The 19,184-nt window shown below is 45.6% G+C and overlaps 1 protein-coding gene across 1 annotated transcript in view; it reads left to right on the top strand.

The window, feature by feature from the left end:
* DZANK1 (double zinc ribbon and ankyrin repeat domains 1) overlaps positions 1-19,184 on the top strand; it is a 172,427-nt gene that overhangs the window by 120,218 nt on the left and 33,025 nt on the right. Inside the window, exons 14-16 of the mRNA XM_063918148.1 lie at positions 259-362; positions 5,629-5,703; positions 8,674-8,773. Coding sequence (XP_063774218.1) covers positions 259-362; positions 5,629-5,703; positions 8,674-8,773 — 279 coding nt within the window. The remainder of the gene's footprint in view (positions 1-258; positions 363-5,628; positions 5,704-8,673; positions 8,774-19,184) is intronic.

The raw sequence follows: 19,184 nt of genomic DNA, 5'->3' as shown, positions 1-19,184 counted from the left end.
ATAAGAATATTTCATTCATTCAGATCTACGATGTGTTCTTTTAGTGTTCCCTTTATTTTTTTGAGCAGTGTATATATATATATATATATATTTATATATTTACACTCTCAAGATCTTTTAGGAATTGCAGGTGTATACAATATATTGGTTAGGCAATAGATGCCTATGTGTATTACTTGTATAGTGTAGTTGTTGCTTTGCTTACATAGATTGCCATCAGAGAGAGATTTACTAAAGCATATAACTATACTGTTGCAGGCTATTGGAGGCAGCAGCTGGATCATATTTGCGCTCACCTACGCTGTTACACACAGAATGACTCTGATTTTAAGGCTTTAATTGGAAAACCTCGGATGGGAAGAGTAAGTAAGGACGTATTACACAATACTGCAGCTGAATGGTATAGTGTTTACGTTTACGTATGACCATTTGCTGAAAATACATGTATAAGAGTTTATCATGGTGATGCAATATAATACAATGTAGCTTAGCCATAACGTGCACTGTCTTATGGGCCCTAGAGACACGGCGATCCGCCGCCGAGCTGCCCGACCGCCGATACGGCAGACGAGCGACCCGGCGGCGGGGGGTGGGCAGTGACGGGAAGAGTGAAGTTTCTTCACTCCCACCATCACCCGACTCCGTAGAAGTGCAGGCAAATATGGACGAGATCATCCATATTGGCCTGCATGCACAGCCGCGGGGCACCAGCGATGAACGAGTGCGGGTCCGCGCATCATTCATCGCTGGTGCCTCCACACTGATAGATATGAACGGTATCTCGTTCATTAATGAATGTGATTGTTCATATCTTGCAGTGTTATCGCCCAGTGTGTAGGGCGCATTAGATGCTTTGCACATGTTTTTGTTGTTTTCTTTTAAAGATTTTATTTTTGGAAGCAGATTACAATACAACAACAATGTAATAACAGTTGATACATAACAGTACTGCTCCGAAAGCTCCTAAAATGACAAAGAATCACAAGTGAAGAAATAGAGAGTCTACACAGCAAACAGAGAAAACAGGAGGCCAAACTCACAAGTATAAGACTTAGTGGCGTATCTTTAATGGGTGCACACCCTGAACCCATTTCTGAATACTAAGCCCTCTGGAATACCACATCGGCGGCAGCTGTGCTTCACAAATCCCAAGAAAAATGTCAGCCGTGTGATTACCCTGTGGACCTGCAAATGTGCACTATAATCTGGAACTTTGCTAGGGTCTCCTAGAGACCCTGGTCTGCTGAGCCACCGGCTAGAGAGAAGGGGGCCCAGATGGAGACTGCACACCGGTCCCCTCCTCTCTTAGTGCACCTCTGATAAGACTGCAGACATTTTCAATGAGTCAACTAATACCCCTTTTCCATTAGTGTAGCACCCTGCAGACATCGCTCACCAACCCGGCAATTGCCGGGTTGGTGACGCGCTAGTGACGCGGCAGGGGCGGCGCTGGGAGATCACATGATCTCCCAGCGCCGCCTTCCCTATGCACTGTGAACGGGAGCCGTGTCGCCTCGACACGGCTCCCGTTCACACTAGACAGCTAGCCGAGTTGAACACGTGTTCAACCCGGCTAGCTACCCGGTAGGATTCCCGGATCACTTGATCCGGGAATTTGCCGGGGGACCCGTTTACACTAGGGAAAAACACGGGTAAATGCGCGCCCCCGCGCATTTACCCGTGTTTAAAAAGGCTAGTGGAAAAGGGGTATAAGATAAAGGAACAGAATAAAGCTGGACACAGTTATACTGGGAGGAAGGGCTAAGGAAAGGTTAGTATAGGCGAAAAAACCCAGCCAGTGCAAGAGAATAAGGAGCACTGCTACAGAGAGGACATCTCTAGGGATGGGCATTGAATCCAGACCTTGTAATAGGAGCAAACTGAGTGCTGAAGGAGACTGGTGATATATTACATGGATGCCACGGACCAGACTCTGGTAATAACCACTGTAACAGCAGGAGGGGAGGATTTCTTCCAGTTCTTAGCCAGCTGAAACTTGGCCGCATTACAATCATGTCTGAGCTTTTAGGGACCTCAAGGAGCGGCCTGTGTAAAAGAATTGAAAGGGGCAGGTGTAAAATGCAGTGAGGTTACTCCAGCAATGAGTGACATGATCTCCCACCAAAACATAGCAAGCGATGGACACTCCCACCCAATGTGCATATGCACTGCCTCTATGCCCACATTGGCGTCATCATAAATCTGCCGCCTTTGGGAAAATAGCATGGCGTTTAGTAGGTAGGTTTTCTTTAATAGACAAACTAATAGAGACGGGTCCGATAGCAAACCTTCGGCCATTCCTAACTGTGCAGCGAGGCCCCTACGTCCTACTCCAAACTAGTTAAAGAGGTTCCAAAAGGTCATGATGATTCACAAATGCACTATGGTAGAGAAGTCCCTTCTCCATCTGGATTTAAGTACAAAACTGCACAAAAGGTCTTATAGCCCTAAAACTGGATTTGATATACAACTAAATTAATCCCTTAATCTGAATTTAATAAAGTTAAATTTCCCCGGGCCTATGTAATAAAGGGGTGTGGTCTAAAAGAAAGGGGCAGGGTCATGCAATAGTATCCCCAATTAAAATTATGCTGCACAGTAGCACAATCTTACTCACATTACACCACATAGTAGTGTCCCTTATTCATGTTATGACACACATTAGTGCCCCTTATACAGAGCCCACAGTAGTAGCACCCCTAATACACATAATGCCCACAATAGTAGCACCCCTTATACACATAATGACCACTGCAGTATCACCCCTTATACAATCCCCACAGTAGAAGTGCCCCTTATGCAATGTCCACTGTAGTGGTAGTGCCCACAGGGGTAATGCCCCTTATGTAGAGCCCATAGTAGTGGTGCCCCTTAAGCAATGCCCCCAGTAGTAGTGTCCCTTATGTCCCCAGGAGTGATGCCCCCTATAAAATGCCCTCATTAGTAATTCCCCCAGTAGTAATGCCCTTAGTGGTAATGCCCCTGTGTAGTATTGCCCCCAGTAGTAGTGCCCCGTAGTACTGCCCCCAGTTATTTAGCCCCCTGTTGTTATGCCTTCAGTGGTCATGCCCCCTAGTAGTTATAGCCCACAGTAGTTATAGCCCCCCAGTGGTAATGCCCCCAGTAGTTTAGCCCCTGTAGTTATGCCCCCAGTAATTTAGCCCCCCAGTGGTAATGCCCCCGGTAATTATGCCCCCAGTAGTTTAGCCCCCAGTCGTAATGCCCCCTGTAGTTATGCCCCCCTGTAGTTTAGCCCCCCCAGTGGTAATGCCCTCTGTAGTTATGCCCCCCAGTAGTTATGCCCCTCTGTAGTTATGCCCCCCCTGTAGTTATGCCCCCATGTAGTTATGCCCCCTGTAGTTTAGTCCTCCTGTAGTTTAGCCCCCCAGTGGTAATTTCGCTCTGTAGTTATGCCCCCCCTGTAGTTATGCTCCCCTGTAGTTTAGCCCCCTGTAGTTATGCCCCCCTGTAATTTAGCCCCTGTAGTTATAGCCCTTGTAGTTATGCCCCCCTTGTAGTCTAGCCCCCTCTGGTAATGCCCCCTGTATAAGTCGATTACACACACACAAAAAACTCCCCCAAAAAAATAATACTTACCAAGCCCCGCTCCAGACCGCAGCCCTCCGTCTGGCGTCCACTCCTCGGAACTATGGGAGAGATGTCATGATGTCTCTCCCATAGCGCACAGCCGCACACTGCAAGAGCCGGAAGCCGGAGCTCAGTAGTGAGCTCCTGCCTCCGGCTGCCGCTGTGGAGAGCGAGCCGGGCGCCTGCTGGTAACACAATCTCTGCGGGCGCCAGGCACACATCGGGTTAGGTGATCCGGAGGAGGTGGAACTGCTTTCCGTCTCCAAATAGAACTGACGGAACGCAGTTCCACCGCGTTCCGACTCACTTTAACCCCTGCTTGAAAATCTTGAAAGGTAGCTGGGGCAAACTTCCCCATGATATGCAAAAGACGTAACTCCAATCTGAAGCCACGGGCAGATAGTACCAGTGGTGGACTCCATGGGAAAGTGTGGATGCTTCCAGATAGGAGTAAGAGGAGAGGCCAGGCCAAGTAGTTTGTTCAGTTTGTCCCAAATGGACAGAACCTCATCAGTTTTGCCTTTTAAATGCCCCTTTAAAACATCAGATTGGCATGCCAGGATCGTTTCCCCCGTATCACAATTGACTTACTTGTAAGGACTGAAGAGCCTAAATAATAAAATCTGAAACATTTAATATGATTCCTAAAAACTGGATTTAGGGCCTGATTTAGAGACAGACGCAAATGCCTTTGCAGTTGGAATCCCATATGCAACAGATGTGCGTAAATATGCAAATGTCGCAGCCGTTGGGATTTGTATTAGGGCACTCACTAAGGGCATCTCAGATGCCAGAGCCATTTTAACTGTGTATGGGATCTGCAGTTGCAGGCTGTATTCCCCATCCCCCCCCCCCCCAAAAAAAAAAGAAGAAGAAAAAAACGGATGTGACACGCCTGTGTTGGTGTCACCACTCCCCTATTATCTTACACAAATGCTCCCTTACTGTCAGTCACTTTGCAAATATATCCTCACTGCGACCGCTGATGCAAGACCATTGCGGCACATGCACAGTACGATGGCATCCGCAGCGGCAAAACATCACTGTGTCCATCTACACAGTGTCCATCTAATCAGGCAGTTAATTCAGTTTTCATTTGCAAAAATATCTTACAATCAATTGAATTAAATAGGTACAGAGCTGTCATTATGCACTATGTGTTTTACTGCTAGATGTTCCTTCAGCCATCTCCCCTACAGAAGTAAAACATTTAGTTACTGTGTGTATTGTATGTATGTATGTACATAGGGGGTAATTCAGAGTTGATTGCAGCAGCAAAGTTGTTAGCAGTTGGGCAAAACCATGTGCACTGCAGGGGGGGCAGATATAACATGTGCAGAGAGAGGTAGATTTGGGTGCGTTATATTGTTTCTGTGCAGGGTAAATACTGGCTGCTTTAATTTTACACTGAAATTTAGATTTCAGTTTGAACTCACCAGACCCAAATCTAACTCTCTCTGCACATGTTATATCTGCCCCCCCCCTGCAGTGCACATGGGGGATCATTCTGACCCGTTCACTCGCTGCTTTTTATCCCAGCTGAGCAAACTGGTACCCACTGCGCATGCCAGAAGGCCGTAGCTGGGCTGCGATTGCCTCTGCCTGATTGACAGGCAGAGGCGGTCGCTGGGCGGGAGGGGGCGGAACAGCGGCATTTGGCCGCCGTTTCGTGGGCGAGGTCCGGCAAACGCAGGCATGGTTTTGCCCAACTGCTAACAAATTTGCTGCTGCGATCAACTCTGAATGACCCCAATAGTTCTCTACTGAGTTAGGGGAATTTGGTATCATGGGGAGAGCTGCCTTTGATCTATATATATGTTGTGTACTTTGTATTTTGTATACCTTTTTAATTTCTCATTTGTTTTCCAATAGATTACTAACGTAATCCATTAGTGTACTGCAATACGGCCTTTGCCACTAATTTCTTTTACACACACTGAACTAATAATAATAGAGCAAGTCTCTTGTAAGAAATCTCCCACTGATAATCTATTACATTTAAGGCAGAATTAAAATTGCTCTTATGTCTTTCTATTGCAGATTATCTCAGCAACAATGCATGAGGATGGTTATGAAGTCAGCTTGAGGCTAAATTATGTTTTAGTAACAGACAAGGTCAGTGACCTCTATGTACATCACTAGCAATGGCAGTATTGGCATATATACATTTCCTGGATTATAGGAAAATAGAATAAAACACAAAAATAAAATTTTACAAGAGAAGAAAACCCTCTTGGAGTTAAGATAAATATGTAAACTTCTACAAATCTAAGGGGGTATCCAGTTAACCATGTTAACGCGATCCGTGATCGCGACTAATGTTATCGCACCTATCTCCCGAAAAATCTCCTTATTGCAGCCTGCATGCTCCCATTTAGCGCACATATATCCTATTCCAAAATGGTGATAACGGGATTTGCACGAAAATTCTAGCCGGCAAAAGAGATAAGTACAGGAGAAAATTTGGAAATTTGCATATACCCCCAAAAAAGCCAAACTAAGGGCTCGATTCAGCATGGGTTGTAGTGCGACAAATCGTACAACTACAACCCTTTTCTCTAACATGCGGGGGGATGAACAGCACAGGGCAAGTCCGCCCGGCATGCCGGGTCCTGCCCCCCTCTAACATGCGAGCGCATCAATATAAAGCAATGCCCTCGCATGATTAGGGTTGCCTCCTGCCTACGCAGCCTAGCTATGAAGGCAGTTGGAGGGCATCCAGACATGCCTGCATTGTCAGGATGGCACTTCCCAAATGGAGCTTCGATGACCCATCACCGCCCCTACCCCTCCGCCGGCTCTTTAACTGCGACTGCGTAATATCGCATGTTAAGACCTCGCGCATGCGCAGAAGTGCGGATCAGCAAATAGCGATTTCCACACTTCTGCGGGGCTAGCTGAATTAGCCCCTAATATAGGAAAATTATTGGTGCAATGAAATTGGGTCAAATGCAAGTTTTTTGCCCTTTATTTTTTAAATGTGGAGAAATGCTAGAAACAATTTTTTCCTGCAAAATAAGTGCTCTCCTTAAATTTGGGGTACATAAAAATGGGTATAGGTATATATTTGGGTCATTTTAGGGACCGATTACTCCCACCTTCAAGCCTAAAAACACTTGTCTCACTCATAACGCACCCCAATATCCCTGTCCCATACCTTGTACCCCAATTTCCATCACTTTGCAATTTTTGTCCCAGGGGTTCTGGACCAAATCCCGACATTTTTACCTTTAAAATAGGGATTTTGCACTACTGCTCATAGATGGGGAAGAGAAATCCGCGATAAACCCAGTGAAGATGTATCCCCGATAACTTTTCACCGCTAATAGGATATGAACTATGGCAAATGCAATAATTTATTGAGAAACTGTGATAACGCGGCTAATTGGATACCACTCTGATACTGGGACAAACGGAGCAGGAGAATTGGATGGTGGAATGGTGCTCACATAAGGAAAAAATTATTCCATTCAGACGGGCTAGCCATGTTGCCACATTTTATGGCTTACCGTGATCCCTGGCCCTGTATATTGTCTGAAGCATTACAGTATAAAGTAAATAAAGTATTTGGAAATCACCTTAGAATTATTTTAAGAGGTAAAAAGTGATCTCATCATTCTGTACTTTGTTTTGCTAGATTTATTTTTGTTGCTTCATTTCTTTGTATTGTGGATTATTTTTTAGAAGGTGTTTAAAAGACATCTATATAATTGGTGGAGTTGCCACTAATTAACCTCCCACACTGCATAATGCCTTGATTTATGGGTGTATAAGAGTTGGCAGAGCCAAAATGACACCCGTGAATTACAACATTATGCCGCTAGGGGGCGGGCTTTGAATGTGGTCAGTTTTTGGGAGTTTATACATACTCAGAAACCCCCTCCCCTGCATGCGCCACTGCACGTTAAGTGCAAATGCAGGGTTCTAGATGGAGATTCCCAAATGCTTTAATTTAGAGCAATTGTGACCAGTCTGTGAATAGGGCATAATTAGCATATGTATGTACAGTACTGTGAAAAATATAGGTAGGTGTGGAAAAAATGCTGCAAAGTGAAGGTGCATACACACGGTGAGATTCGGGCTAACCCCCGATTCTCACTATGCAACAGGGGCTAGGTCGGCATCGCAAGCATATAATGAGTGTGCTTGTGATACTGACTATGTGAGATTTTGGCTAAGTGTCAGTTTTGACTATCTTTTCTACGAGATAGTCAAAATTGACTTGCCTGCACAGTCTATCTAGGCTTGCGATGCCGACCGCACATCGGCATCAAATCAGGATCGCAAGGTGACTTTCACCTTGCGATCTGCACTAACTTTTCTTACGATTTTGACTATATAGTCAAAATCGTAAGAAAATATCTCACCATGTGTACACACCATAAGAATGCTTCAAAATAGAAATGCAAAGTGAATGAACAGAAAATAAATCTATATCATACCAATATTTTGTGTGACCGCCCTTTTGCCTTCAAAACAGCATAAATTCTTCTAGGTACACTTGCACACAATCTTCTGTGGATGTAGGCTTGCTCAAATCCTTCTGTGTCTTCATGTAATCCTAGGCAGACTTGATGATGTTGAGATCAGGGCTCTGTGGAGGCCATATCAACACTTCCAGGACTCCTTGTTCTTCTTTATGCTGAATATAGTTCTTAATAACATTGGTTGTATGTTTGAGGTCGTTGTCCTACAGCAGAATACATTTGAAGCCAATCAGACTCCTCCCTGATGGTACTACATGATAGATAAGTACCTACCTGCGAGTGGAAACATGGCGCCGGACTGCCTGCATATGTAGCCATGCTGCGTAGGCAGTGGTCTGCCTCTATTCGATGTGATTGCATTTGAATTGTGGTTGCATAGCGGGGTGGAGTCACACATGCTGGGCGGCCCTGCCCTGTCCTGTGCTGGGCGGCCCCCAGCATGCAAGTAGTATGGTCACAGATTTTGCTGCGATAGCAAATCTGCAACCAACTCTGAATAACCCCCTATGTATGCATATTAGTATAGGTACAGAAAGTTGTTAAATTGTATACGTTATTTTATGAGCTTTCTATAGTAAATCACATCTACATTTTCAAGGATGCTGTGACTGGGAAGCCGATGAGACTGTCCAGCGACCACTTCCTGAGCAATGTGACAGAAGGCAGGGATGAGCACTATGAAAGTCACTCCAGTGTGGGTAAGTTTTGCCATAGTACATATACAGTAAGATGATGATACAGTGATTCATTTGGCCATTGCTGTGAGACTATTCTCTTTTTTGGTGACCCGGCATGCCTAGCAATAGGAACACATGGGGAATGTGGTTTTTACCTTAATGTCTGAAGACTATTCACATAGGGGGTAATTCCAAGTTGATCGCAGCAGGATTTATTTTAGCAGTTGGGCAAAACCATGTGCACTGCAGGGGGGCAGATATAACATGTGCAGATAGAGTTAGATTTGGGTGGGTTATTTTATTTCTGTGCAGGGTAAATACTGGCTGCTTTATTTTTACACTGCAAATTAGATTGCAGATTGAACACACCACACCCAAATCTAACTCTCTCTGCACATGTTATATCTGCCTCCCCTGCAGTGCACATGGTTTTGCCCAACTGCTAAAAAAAATCCTGCTGCGATCAACTTGGAATTACCCCCATAACCTATAAGTGTACCCTAACCTACACTGCTTATTTACTAAGCAGTCTCCTGTATATAGGCATGTGGCTTGACTGTGGTAGTAGTAAATGTGAAATTTACAGTACAGTCAGTCTGTGTCTGGTAATAATTACTAAAGTTTCTTTACCATGTAAAATGAATTTAAAAGCAAGGGTACTAATTAAGGGTCTAATTCAGACCTGATTGCTGTAGCAAATTTGTTATCAGATGGGCAAAACCATGTGCACTGAAGGGAGGGGGGGGCAGATATAACATGTGCAGTGAGAGTTAGATTTGGGTGGGTTATTTTGTTTCTGTGCAGGGTAAATAATGGCTGCTTTATTTTTACACTGCAATTTAGATTGCAGATTGAACACGCCACACCCAAATCTAACTCTCTCTGCACATGTTATATCTGCCCCCCCCCCCTGCAGTGCACATGGTTTTGCCCATTAGAGAATAAATTTGCTGCTGCGATCAGGTCTGAAATAGGCCCCCAGTGCAATTACAGTAAGTACAAACATATGTTGTCTTTCCCTTCAAAAACAATTAAAAGAGAATATGCTTTAATGCCACAGCCCAGTTAGCAGCAACCACACTAATAATAATAGTTGTAGTATCAGTGGGATGGATAGACACGATCAGCCAATCAGAAGCACTTGCCAGTTAACATCTTTAAGGCGTGTTGTGCACTCACCAGTTATGTCTTTGGTCAGGTGCATATGAATGTTTCTTGTAGTCTGCATGGAACACATGGGGGTATATTTACTAAGATTCGTAATTGTCGGGATTTGGAGGGAGATTAAACACGAATGACATCGGTAGTGTGAATTTGCAACTTTTTGTTTTTTGTACGACTCATTTACTAAGCTGTCATATTCTGCATTTTCGTTTTTTCTGGCAGTGTTTTACGGGAGTGATTAGTAAAACACTGTCGGACTTAACACAACGAATCCCGGCCGGATCTGTGAGATCCGTGCAGGGCTTCATTGTTTATATTAGGAGGTGAAGAAAGAGTTAAAAATCAGAAAATAAAATTGCGTGGGGTCCCCCCTCCTAAGCATAACCAGCCTCGGGCTCTTTGAGCCGGTCCTGGTTGTAAAAATACGGGGGAAAAATGACTGGGGTCCCCCATATTTAAACAACCAGCACAGAGCTCTGCGCCTGGTCCTGGTGCAAAGAATACGGGGGACAAAAAGCGTAGGGGGTCACCCGTATTTTTAACACCAGCACCGTGCTCCACTAGTCAAAGAGATAATGCCACAGCCGGGGGACACTTTTATATTGGTCCCTGCGGCACTGGCATTAAATCCCCAACTAGTCACCCCTGGCCGGGGGGAACCCTGGAGGAGTGGGGACCCCTTAAATCAAGGTACCAGCATGCGGGGGGGAAACGGATCCGCTGGTACCTGTAGTTCTACTACAAAAAAAATACCCAAATAAAAACAAAACACACACACCGTGATAGTAACTTTTTATTAAACATACATGCACACTTACTTACATACATACATACATACTTACCTATGTTGACACGAAGCACTCTGTCCTCTTCTCCAGTAGAATCCAGGGGTACCTATAAATAAAATTATACTTACAAAAAATCCGGGGTAGATCGGTCCTCTTCTTCAAAGTTATAATCCACGTACTTGATAAAAAAAATAAAACAAAATACCCGCTCCACGCACTGAAAGGGGTCCCATGTTTACACATGGAACCCCTTTCCCCAAATGTCGGGACCCCCGTGACTGCTGTCAAAGAGGGTCCCTTCAGCCAATCAGCGAGCGCCATGTCATGGCACTCTCCTGATTGTGAGCGTCTGAACGGTCAGTCAGGCGACGCACTGTAGATACAATGTAGCGCAGAGGCGCTCCATTATATCCAATGGTGGGAACTTTGCGGTCTGCGGTAGACCGCGAGGTTAAGTGGGGTCACTTGTGGTTGGCTCCACTTAACCTCGCGGTCTACCGCAGACCGCAAAGTTCCCACCATTGGATATAATGGAGCGCCTCTGCACTACATTGTATCTACAGTGCGCCGCCTGACTGACAGTTCAGGCACGCACAGCCAATCAGGAGAGTGCCATGATGTGGCGCTCCCTGATTGGCTGAAGGGACCCTCTTTGACAGCAGTCACGGGGGGTCCCGACATTTGGGGAAAGGGGTTCCATGTGTAAACATGGGACCCCTTTCAGTGTGTGGAGCGGTATTTTGTTTTATTTTTTTTACCAAGTACGTGGATTATAACTTTGAAGAAGAGGACCGATCTACCCCGGATTTGTTGTAAGAATAATTTTATTTACAGGTACCCCTGGATTCTACTAGAGAAGAGGACAGAGTGCTTCGTGTCAACATAGGTATGTATGTATGTAAGATGTAAGTGTGCATGTATGTTTAATAAAAAGTTACTATCACGGTGTGTGTGTTTTGTTTTTATTTGGGTATTTTTTTGTAGTAGAACTACAGGTACCAGCGGGCCCGTTTCCCCCCCGCATGCTGGTACCTTGATTTAAGGGGTCCCCACTCCTCCAGGTTACCCCGGCCAGGGGTGACCAGTTAGGGGTTTCATGCCAGGGCCGCAGGGACCAATATAAAAGTGTCCCCGGGCTGTGGCATTATCTCTCTGACTAGTGGAGCCCGGTGCTGGTGTTAAAAATACGGGGGACCCCTACGCTTTTTGTCCCCCGTATTTTTTGCACCAGGACCAGGCGCAGAGCCCGGTGCTGGTTGTTTAAATATGGGGAACCCGTCATTTTTTCCCCTCAAAGAGCCCGAGGCTGGTTATGCTTAGGAGGGGGGACCCCACGCAATTTTTTTTTATGATTTTTAACCATTTCACACCCCTTCCCACTGATAGGCATGCATGGATCAGTGAGACCTGTGCATGTTTATCAGAATACGGTAAAAAAAAGCAGGTCTATTTGAAAACTGTTTTTTTTTACGATTTGTATTTTTTCACGGCAGTGTTTGGCTATTGCCGGCAGTGATTGTGAATACGAATTTTTAGTAAATTACCGAGTTGTATAAAATAACAGGCGTGTTTGACCGATGGTGTATTCATTCGTATTTTTTTTCTTTGCCTTCAAAAAAAGTATGAATGCCCTCATCACTGCCGAGATTTGAGTTTAGTAAATTCCCGAGATGACACCTTGAAAAAACCCCACAAAATCGGTCAAAAGCGGGAGCTTAGTAAATATACCCACTGGTGTGCACACATCCTTATTGTACTTAGGCTACGCTTACACTCCATCTCACTCTACATTCTAACTGTAAAGAGACGTAAGTGAAGAATGCATCCAAATCAGCATGGGTTTGGCTGGGCAGGAATTCTTTGAGAACACTCATACATCAGCCCCTGGATGTGCACAATAAAATGTCTTTGTTTTTTACTGATGCTCTTAAATCAGGAGTTCCCCAAGAGAATTTTAATTTGCTTGAGAATTTAAAGTTCATAGAATTTACTATTACAAAATGCCATAGCTTCAGTACTTTATTTGGAATCCCTGTGAGAGGTTCGGTATGTTATCCCAGATCACCGGGATGCCAGTGGTCACATGACCTATACCGGTATCCTGACACTAAAGATCCCAATGTCGGAAGGGGTAAACAGTTTTACCTAATCCTAACCCCTCTCCTGAGCCCTAACCCTAACAGTGTCCCCGATACTTACCTTCAGGATGTCAGCTCTCGATCTGTCTCCTGAATGATGTCCTACGGTCACATGACTTCCGGCATCCTGTCCATCGGGATAATGAACACATCCCCCTATGATGATAGATGCGAGGTGGGTGGTTCTCAGTCTACGCAGCAAAACTTACTTGTGGGATTAAGCTACACCGTAGTTACAGTCTGGCAGTGAGTAAGTGTACAGCTTGTGCATACTGATGTGCTTCCAGACTGACCTCGCTGTCACACTCCCCACCTACACAGCTGCAGTGAGTGCAACGGAAGACATAATACTGTAATATCTCTATCCTATCATCCCGTATTGCTTTGCAAACACATACTCACTGGCATAAATTTAAATACAGAGCAGTGCCAAATGGGATTTGTACTACACCTTGGCTGTTTTGTCCTTTGTTAAAGAAGCTTAATGGAGATAGCCATCTCGTCGGCTGAACCAATATTGTCCTTTTATTTTAGTAAAATAAAAGGACAAATACTAAAGGGGGGTACACACAGAGAGATCCGTGCTTAATTTCTAAGCAATCTGACTAGAAATTAAGCACTGATCTCTCCATGTGTATGCCCCACAGCGATAGCGATGCGCAGCCCCGCGCGTCGCTATCGCCAGTACCAGGCATCATCTAGCACATCGCTCATTTCACAGCTGGGTGAAATGAGCACCCCCCCTCACTCAGCACACATCGCGCTGTGTGCTGAGTGGGGGAGAGATGCGTGCTGAGCGGTCACTGATAGATCACTCAGCACACATCTCTGGGAGAAATCTCTCTGTGTGTTCAGGGCAAAAGACAGAACGGAGTATATGATGAAATGAGGCTGGGGATGTAGGGAGGAGCGGTGAGGTTGAGAGCTTTGTTGGTGGTTGAGGTTAGTCCACATTTCATTCTGAATGGTGTAGAGCAGAGGTTCTCAAACTCGGTCCTCGGGGGCACACACAGTGCATGTTTTGCAGGTAACCCAGCAGGTGCACAGGTGTATTAATTACTCACTGACACATTTTAAAAGGTCCATAGGTGGAGCTAATTATTTCACTTGCGATTCTGTGAGGAGACCTGCAAAACATGCACTGTGTGTGCCCCCGAGGACCGAGTTTGAGAACCTCTGGTGTAGAGAGACAATGGAGAAGCATGGCGATGAGAGAGAAAAATGTACTGGGCAGTAGAGTTAATGACAGACTGAAGAGGGCTATGCAGTGACCTGGAGTGTGTAGGTCCCAGGATGTGGGAGATATTGCCCTCTAATAATCCCCTTCTTCCATATATTTTTTGTTGTGCAGTGGCTAAGTACTGATGTGCTCAGTAACATCTTCGCACACCGCTTTGATCATGTAGTTATGTTCCACCTCCTTCCTTGGCCTCCAGTAAATATTGGTGGTGAATCTGTAGTGCTGGGTACACAGACGGACCGGACAGTATGTTGAGCATACACACTGCCCGATCCGTTGGGACTGACGTCACGAACTGGGTGGGCGTTTCCATGCACCTGCCCAGTTCAGCTGTCAGTCACCGCTGGCTTACCGCTCGTACACAAAGCACGATGCCCCAATATGTCATTCAATATATTGGCCGTCGGCTGTGCTGCAGGGCCAACGCAAAATGGCTGTGAACGATGGCGTTCATAGACATATCGTTCGTACTTACTGGCCGACGGACCCGCGATATATCGTCCGTTCAATAGAACGGCCGATATATCGGGCAGTGTGTACGCATCTTAAGTATTTTATTGTTCTAGTATCACACCATGTGCACTAAGGACAAGTGGGACGAGCCCCATGTGTCCTCAGTACTGAAGGAGTTAAGGACAATTTACCCTTCACCTTTCTTCTTCCCCAGCTTATACAGAATTCAATATACTACAAACATTATGCTTTAATAACTGTTTTTTAGGCATGTTATCTTATGAATATGTTTATTCGTTTATATCAAATGCAATGTTTTGGAATACATCTGGCCCAGAAATAGTGTTTCTCTAAATAGATAATTTATGTGATAACATCCATCACACTATACAATAGGTGTTCACAGACCAAAGAGCTCTTATAACAATGTGTTTGCTGACCATAGAGCTTGTGCCCTTCAAGTGACATTTTTTTTCCTTGGCAAATATTGATTTGAGCATTCTTCTGGATGTCTGCAATGAGTACTAGTAATAAAGCTCCTGTGGAGTATGTGAGATATGTTTATAAACTAATACCAACATAAAAAGGTGTCATTAGCTCGCTGTGTTTCTCTCTACAGTAGTTCCTACAGATTCAGTGGTTGAGCAGCCATGATGTGAGATTAATTCCCTTATAATAATTTATAAAAATATGATTAGCAGCAGCATTCCTTTCTACTTTGTGCCAGTGCTGCTTTATTATCCAACTCACTGTGAGTAGCAGAGACACCCATGATCCATATCATCGGTATCTTTGTAGCAGTGAAATTTAGTACTGCCAAATCTGACTCTGCAGTGCTAGTAGTGCGCATGCAGGAACTGTGGTTCACGTATATGCATGAAGAAGCCAGAATCCATAGGAGGGAGCCGAACACATAGCACACCCTGCACCCATATTATTATATGCGCTTGCCAGAGTCCCACATTAGTGGTACAGCAACTGCAGAAATCACTGGGAAACAGCGTGCAAGACATTTTCCTGGAGATTTGCACATGTGCAGTTTATTTTAGCACAATGACAGAGTCTAGTGTCCTGCAGGGAGGATGCACAGGCCCTGTCCTCTCTTCAGCCACCACTGAGGAAAACGATAGGCCGCAGTAAGCTCTCCCCCATGGCAAAATTAGACATGTCCCCTCTGTGGAGTGCAGAGGGGTGTCTCCCTAGAAGAATTGGGGAGCCCTAAAGTGGTCCACAAACTTCTAGATCTAGACATACCACCCGAATAGTAATGTCTATGCAGGTAAACATATATTTAGAGAGATTGGTTTATCCATTGTAAATGTTAGGTAACAAACCTTTCTCTTACGTCCTAGAGGATACTGGGGTCCACATTAGTACAATGGGGTACAGACAGTTCCACTAGGAGCCTTGGGCACTTTAAGAAATCAATAGTGTGCACTGGCTCCTCCCTCTATGCCCCTCCTACCAGATTCCGTTTAGAAAATGTGCCTAGAGGAGCCGGTCACGCTTAGGGAAGCTCCTGAAGAGTTTTCTACATTTATTTTCTGTTTGTTGCACCAGCCTGCTTTGAGGGACTTAGGGGGGAGAATGGCCCAACTTCCTAAAGAGTTAATGGTCCAGTTTCTCCGCTGACAGGACACTGAGCTCCTGAGGGAGTCATTCGCAAGCCCCACCACGGCGAGCGTACCCTCCCGCAGCACACCACCACCCCTAACAGAGCCGAAGATAGAAGAGCGGTAATGGCGGCATGAGGGTTGAGGCGCAGCGCTGACATGCATGCTGCGCTCCGGGGGCTCAGGATGACATGCGCCTGCGTGTGTCCCGCTGTGAGGGGCACACTGAGCCACCAATGATACCCACACTGGCCATCCAGCTTACAGAGGGTTTTAACCCTCGGATTAAGCACTCTAAACCTCAGGCCAGTATAAAAAAGAAAACCAGGAAGCCGCGCGCCATTAATGATTCCATAAAGGGGATGATATCTACTATTTCTGCTAAATTAGCCCATACTGAGAAAGAGACGCAATACTTAAGACAGTCTATGGATGACCTGATGAATAGAGATTCAGTTCCCATACCAACGTCTCAGACCCCTGCCATTTGCCCACAAAAGCGTACTCTGGCCCAGCTCATGCAAGCTGATACCGATGACCAGACCCAGAGGTGGGTGGAGTGGATGCGAGTGGGGGGGATGCTGTCCTGTCACAGGGAATACAGGTCCTGATAGAAGCTATCAGAAATGTCCTGCACATTCCTGACAAGGTGGAGGAGGAATCTTATTTTAATACTTTTCCTGCATCAAAGGAATTGAATGCACTGTTTGAAGAAACTTGGGCTAATCCCGACAAAAAATTTCAGACCCCTAAAAGGTTGATTACATCCTTTCCCTTTCCTCTGGAGGATAGAAAGAAATGGGAAAACCCGCCGATTGTGGACGCATCGGTATCTAGGTTGTCACGTAAGATAGTCTTACCTGATCCTGGGGCAGCATCCTTAAAGGACACGGCTGACCGCAAGATTAAGACCACTCTCAAATCTTTATATACTGCTGCTGGTGTGGCCCGGAGACCCACTATTGCTTGTGCATGGATCACTAGGGCCATTTCTAAATGGTCAGGTAAACTAATTGATGAATTAGATTGCTTGCCCAGGGGGGAGATCATTTTACTCCTACAGTATATTCAGGATTCTGCTACCTATATGGTGGAGGCCATAAAGGAAATTGGTTTGCTCCACGCACCACTGCCATGGCAGTGTCAGCACACAGGGGATTGTGGCTGCGCCAGTGGACTTCAGATGCGGATTCCAGAAAAGGCATGGAAAGCCTACCATTCACAGACAAGGCCCTTTTTGGAGATGAACTGGATACGTGGATATCCAAGGCTACGGCGGGTAAGTCTACATACCTTCCTTCCGCAGCACCCCCAGCTAGAAAAACCTACTGGGATCCAACTGTGCAGTCCTTTCGGACAGCGAAGTTTAAAGGCAAACAAAAAGGTTCTTCTACAGCCTTTAAAGGCAATAAAGGTAAACACAGAAAAACAGTAGCTGCAGGTTCTCAGGAACAGACCTCCGGTTCTGCTTCCTTAAAGCCTTCAGCATGACGATGGACCACACTGCCTGGAAGACAGGCAGGTGGGAGCCCGGTTACATTATTTCAGTCACGTTTGGGCAACATCATGCCAGGATCCCTCGGTCAAAGACCTTATTGCCCAGGTCTACAGACTAGAGATTCAGGCACTCCCACCTCACAGATTCTTCAAATCAGGTTTACCAGCTTCTCTGGAAGCAGGTATGACTTTGCAGACAGCAATTCAGAAATTGGTACAAACTCAGGTCATTGTCCCAGTTCCACTTCAACTACAAAACAAGGGTTATTACTCCAACCTGTTTGTGGTACCGAAACCGGACGGTTCTGTAAAGCTTATTTTAAACCTCAAGTCACTGAACCCATAGTTACGGATGTTCAAGTTCAAGATGGAGTCTCTGAGAGCGGTGATCTCAGGTCTGGAGGAGGGGGAATTTCTGGTGTCTCTGGACATCAAGGATGCGTACCTTCATATTCCAATTTGGCCGCCTCCTCAGGCTTATCTACGGTTTGCACTGCAGGACTGTCACTACCATTTCCAGGCCCTGCCATTTGGCCTCTCCACGGCACTGAGGGTGTTCACTAAGGTAATGGCAGAGATTATGTTTCTCCTCCGCAAGCAGGGAGTGAACATAATACCATACCTGGACAGCCTACTGATAAAAGCACCATCCAGGGAGAGGTTGTTGGACAGCATTGCCCTCTCAACTAGACTACTCCAAGATCACGGGTGGATTCTGAACCTACCAAAATCCCACCTGGAACCAACACGCTCTGGTATCTCCATGGGTCTACCAGATGGTTTACATGTTTCCACCTCTTCTATTGATCCCAAAAATTATCAAAAGAATAAAAAGGGAAAAGGTTCAAGCAATTCTCATTGCTCCGGACTGGCCAAGAAGGGCCTGGTACGCGGATCTACTGGAGATGCTCCTAGAGGACCCATGGCCTCTGCCTCTTCGCGAGGATCTTCTACGGCAGGGGCCTTTCATCTATCAAGACTTAACATGGCTACGTTTGATGGCATGGAGGTTGAGCGTCAAATTCTAGCCCGGAAGGGGATCCTGGACAGGGTTATTCCAACCCTGATCTAAGCCAGGAAAGGGGTAACGTCTAAACACTACCACCGTATTTGGAAAAAATACTTCTCGTGGTGTGAAAACAGGAAATTTCCTACAGTTGAATTTCCTCCTTTTTCTGCAGTCAGGTTTGGATATGGGCCTCCGTTTGGGCTCCTTGAAAGTCCAGATTTCAGCCTTATCCATTTTCTTCCAGAAACAATTGGCTTCCCTCCCTGAGGTTCAGACGTTCTTGAAGGGTGTTCTGCACATCCAACCACCCTTTGTTCCTCCCACCTCAACGTGTTGTTGCAGTTTCTACAATCAGAATGGTTTGAGCCTTTACAGGAGGTTGACGTAAAGTTTCTTACGTGGAAGACCATTACACTGATGGCGTTAGCTTCTGCAAGGTGTGTGTCGGAACTGGGGGCATTGTCTCACAAAAGCCCCTATTTGATTTTTCATTAAGATAGAGCTGAATTCAGAACTCGTCAGAAATTTCT

This window comes from Pseudophryne corroboree, chromosome 4, assembly GCF_028390025.1.
Source record: "Pseudophryne corroboree isolate aPseCor3 chromosome 4, aPseCor3.hap2, whole genome shotgun sequence".
NCBI classification, from domain to species: domain Eukaryota; kingdom Metazoa; phylum Chordata; class Amphibia; order Anura; family Myobatrachidae; genus Pseudophryne; species Pseudophryne corroboree.
This window is presented reverse-complemented; position numbering and strand designations above follow the sequence as displayed.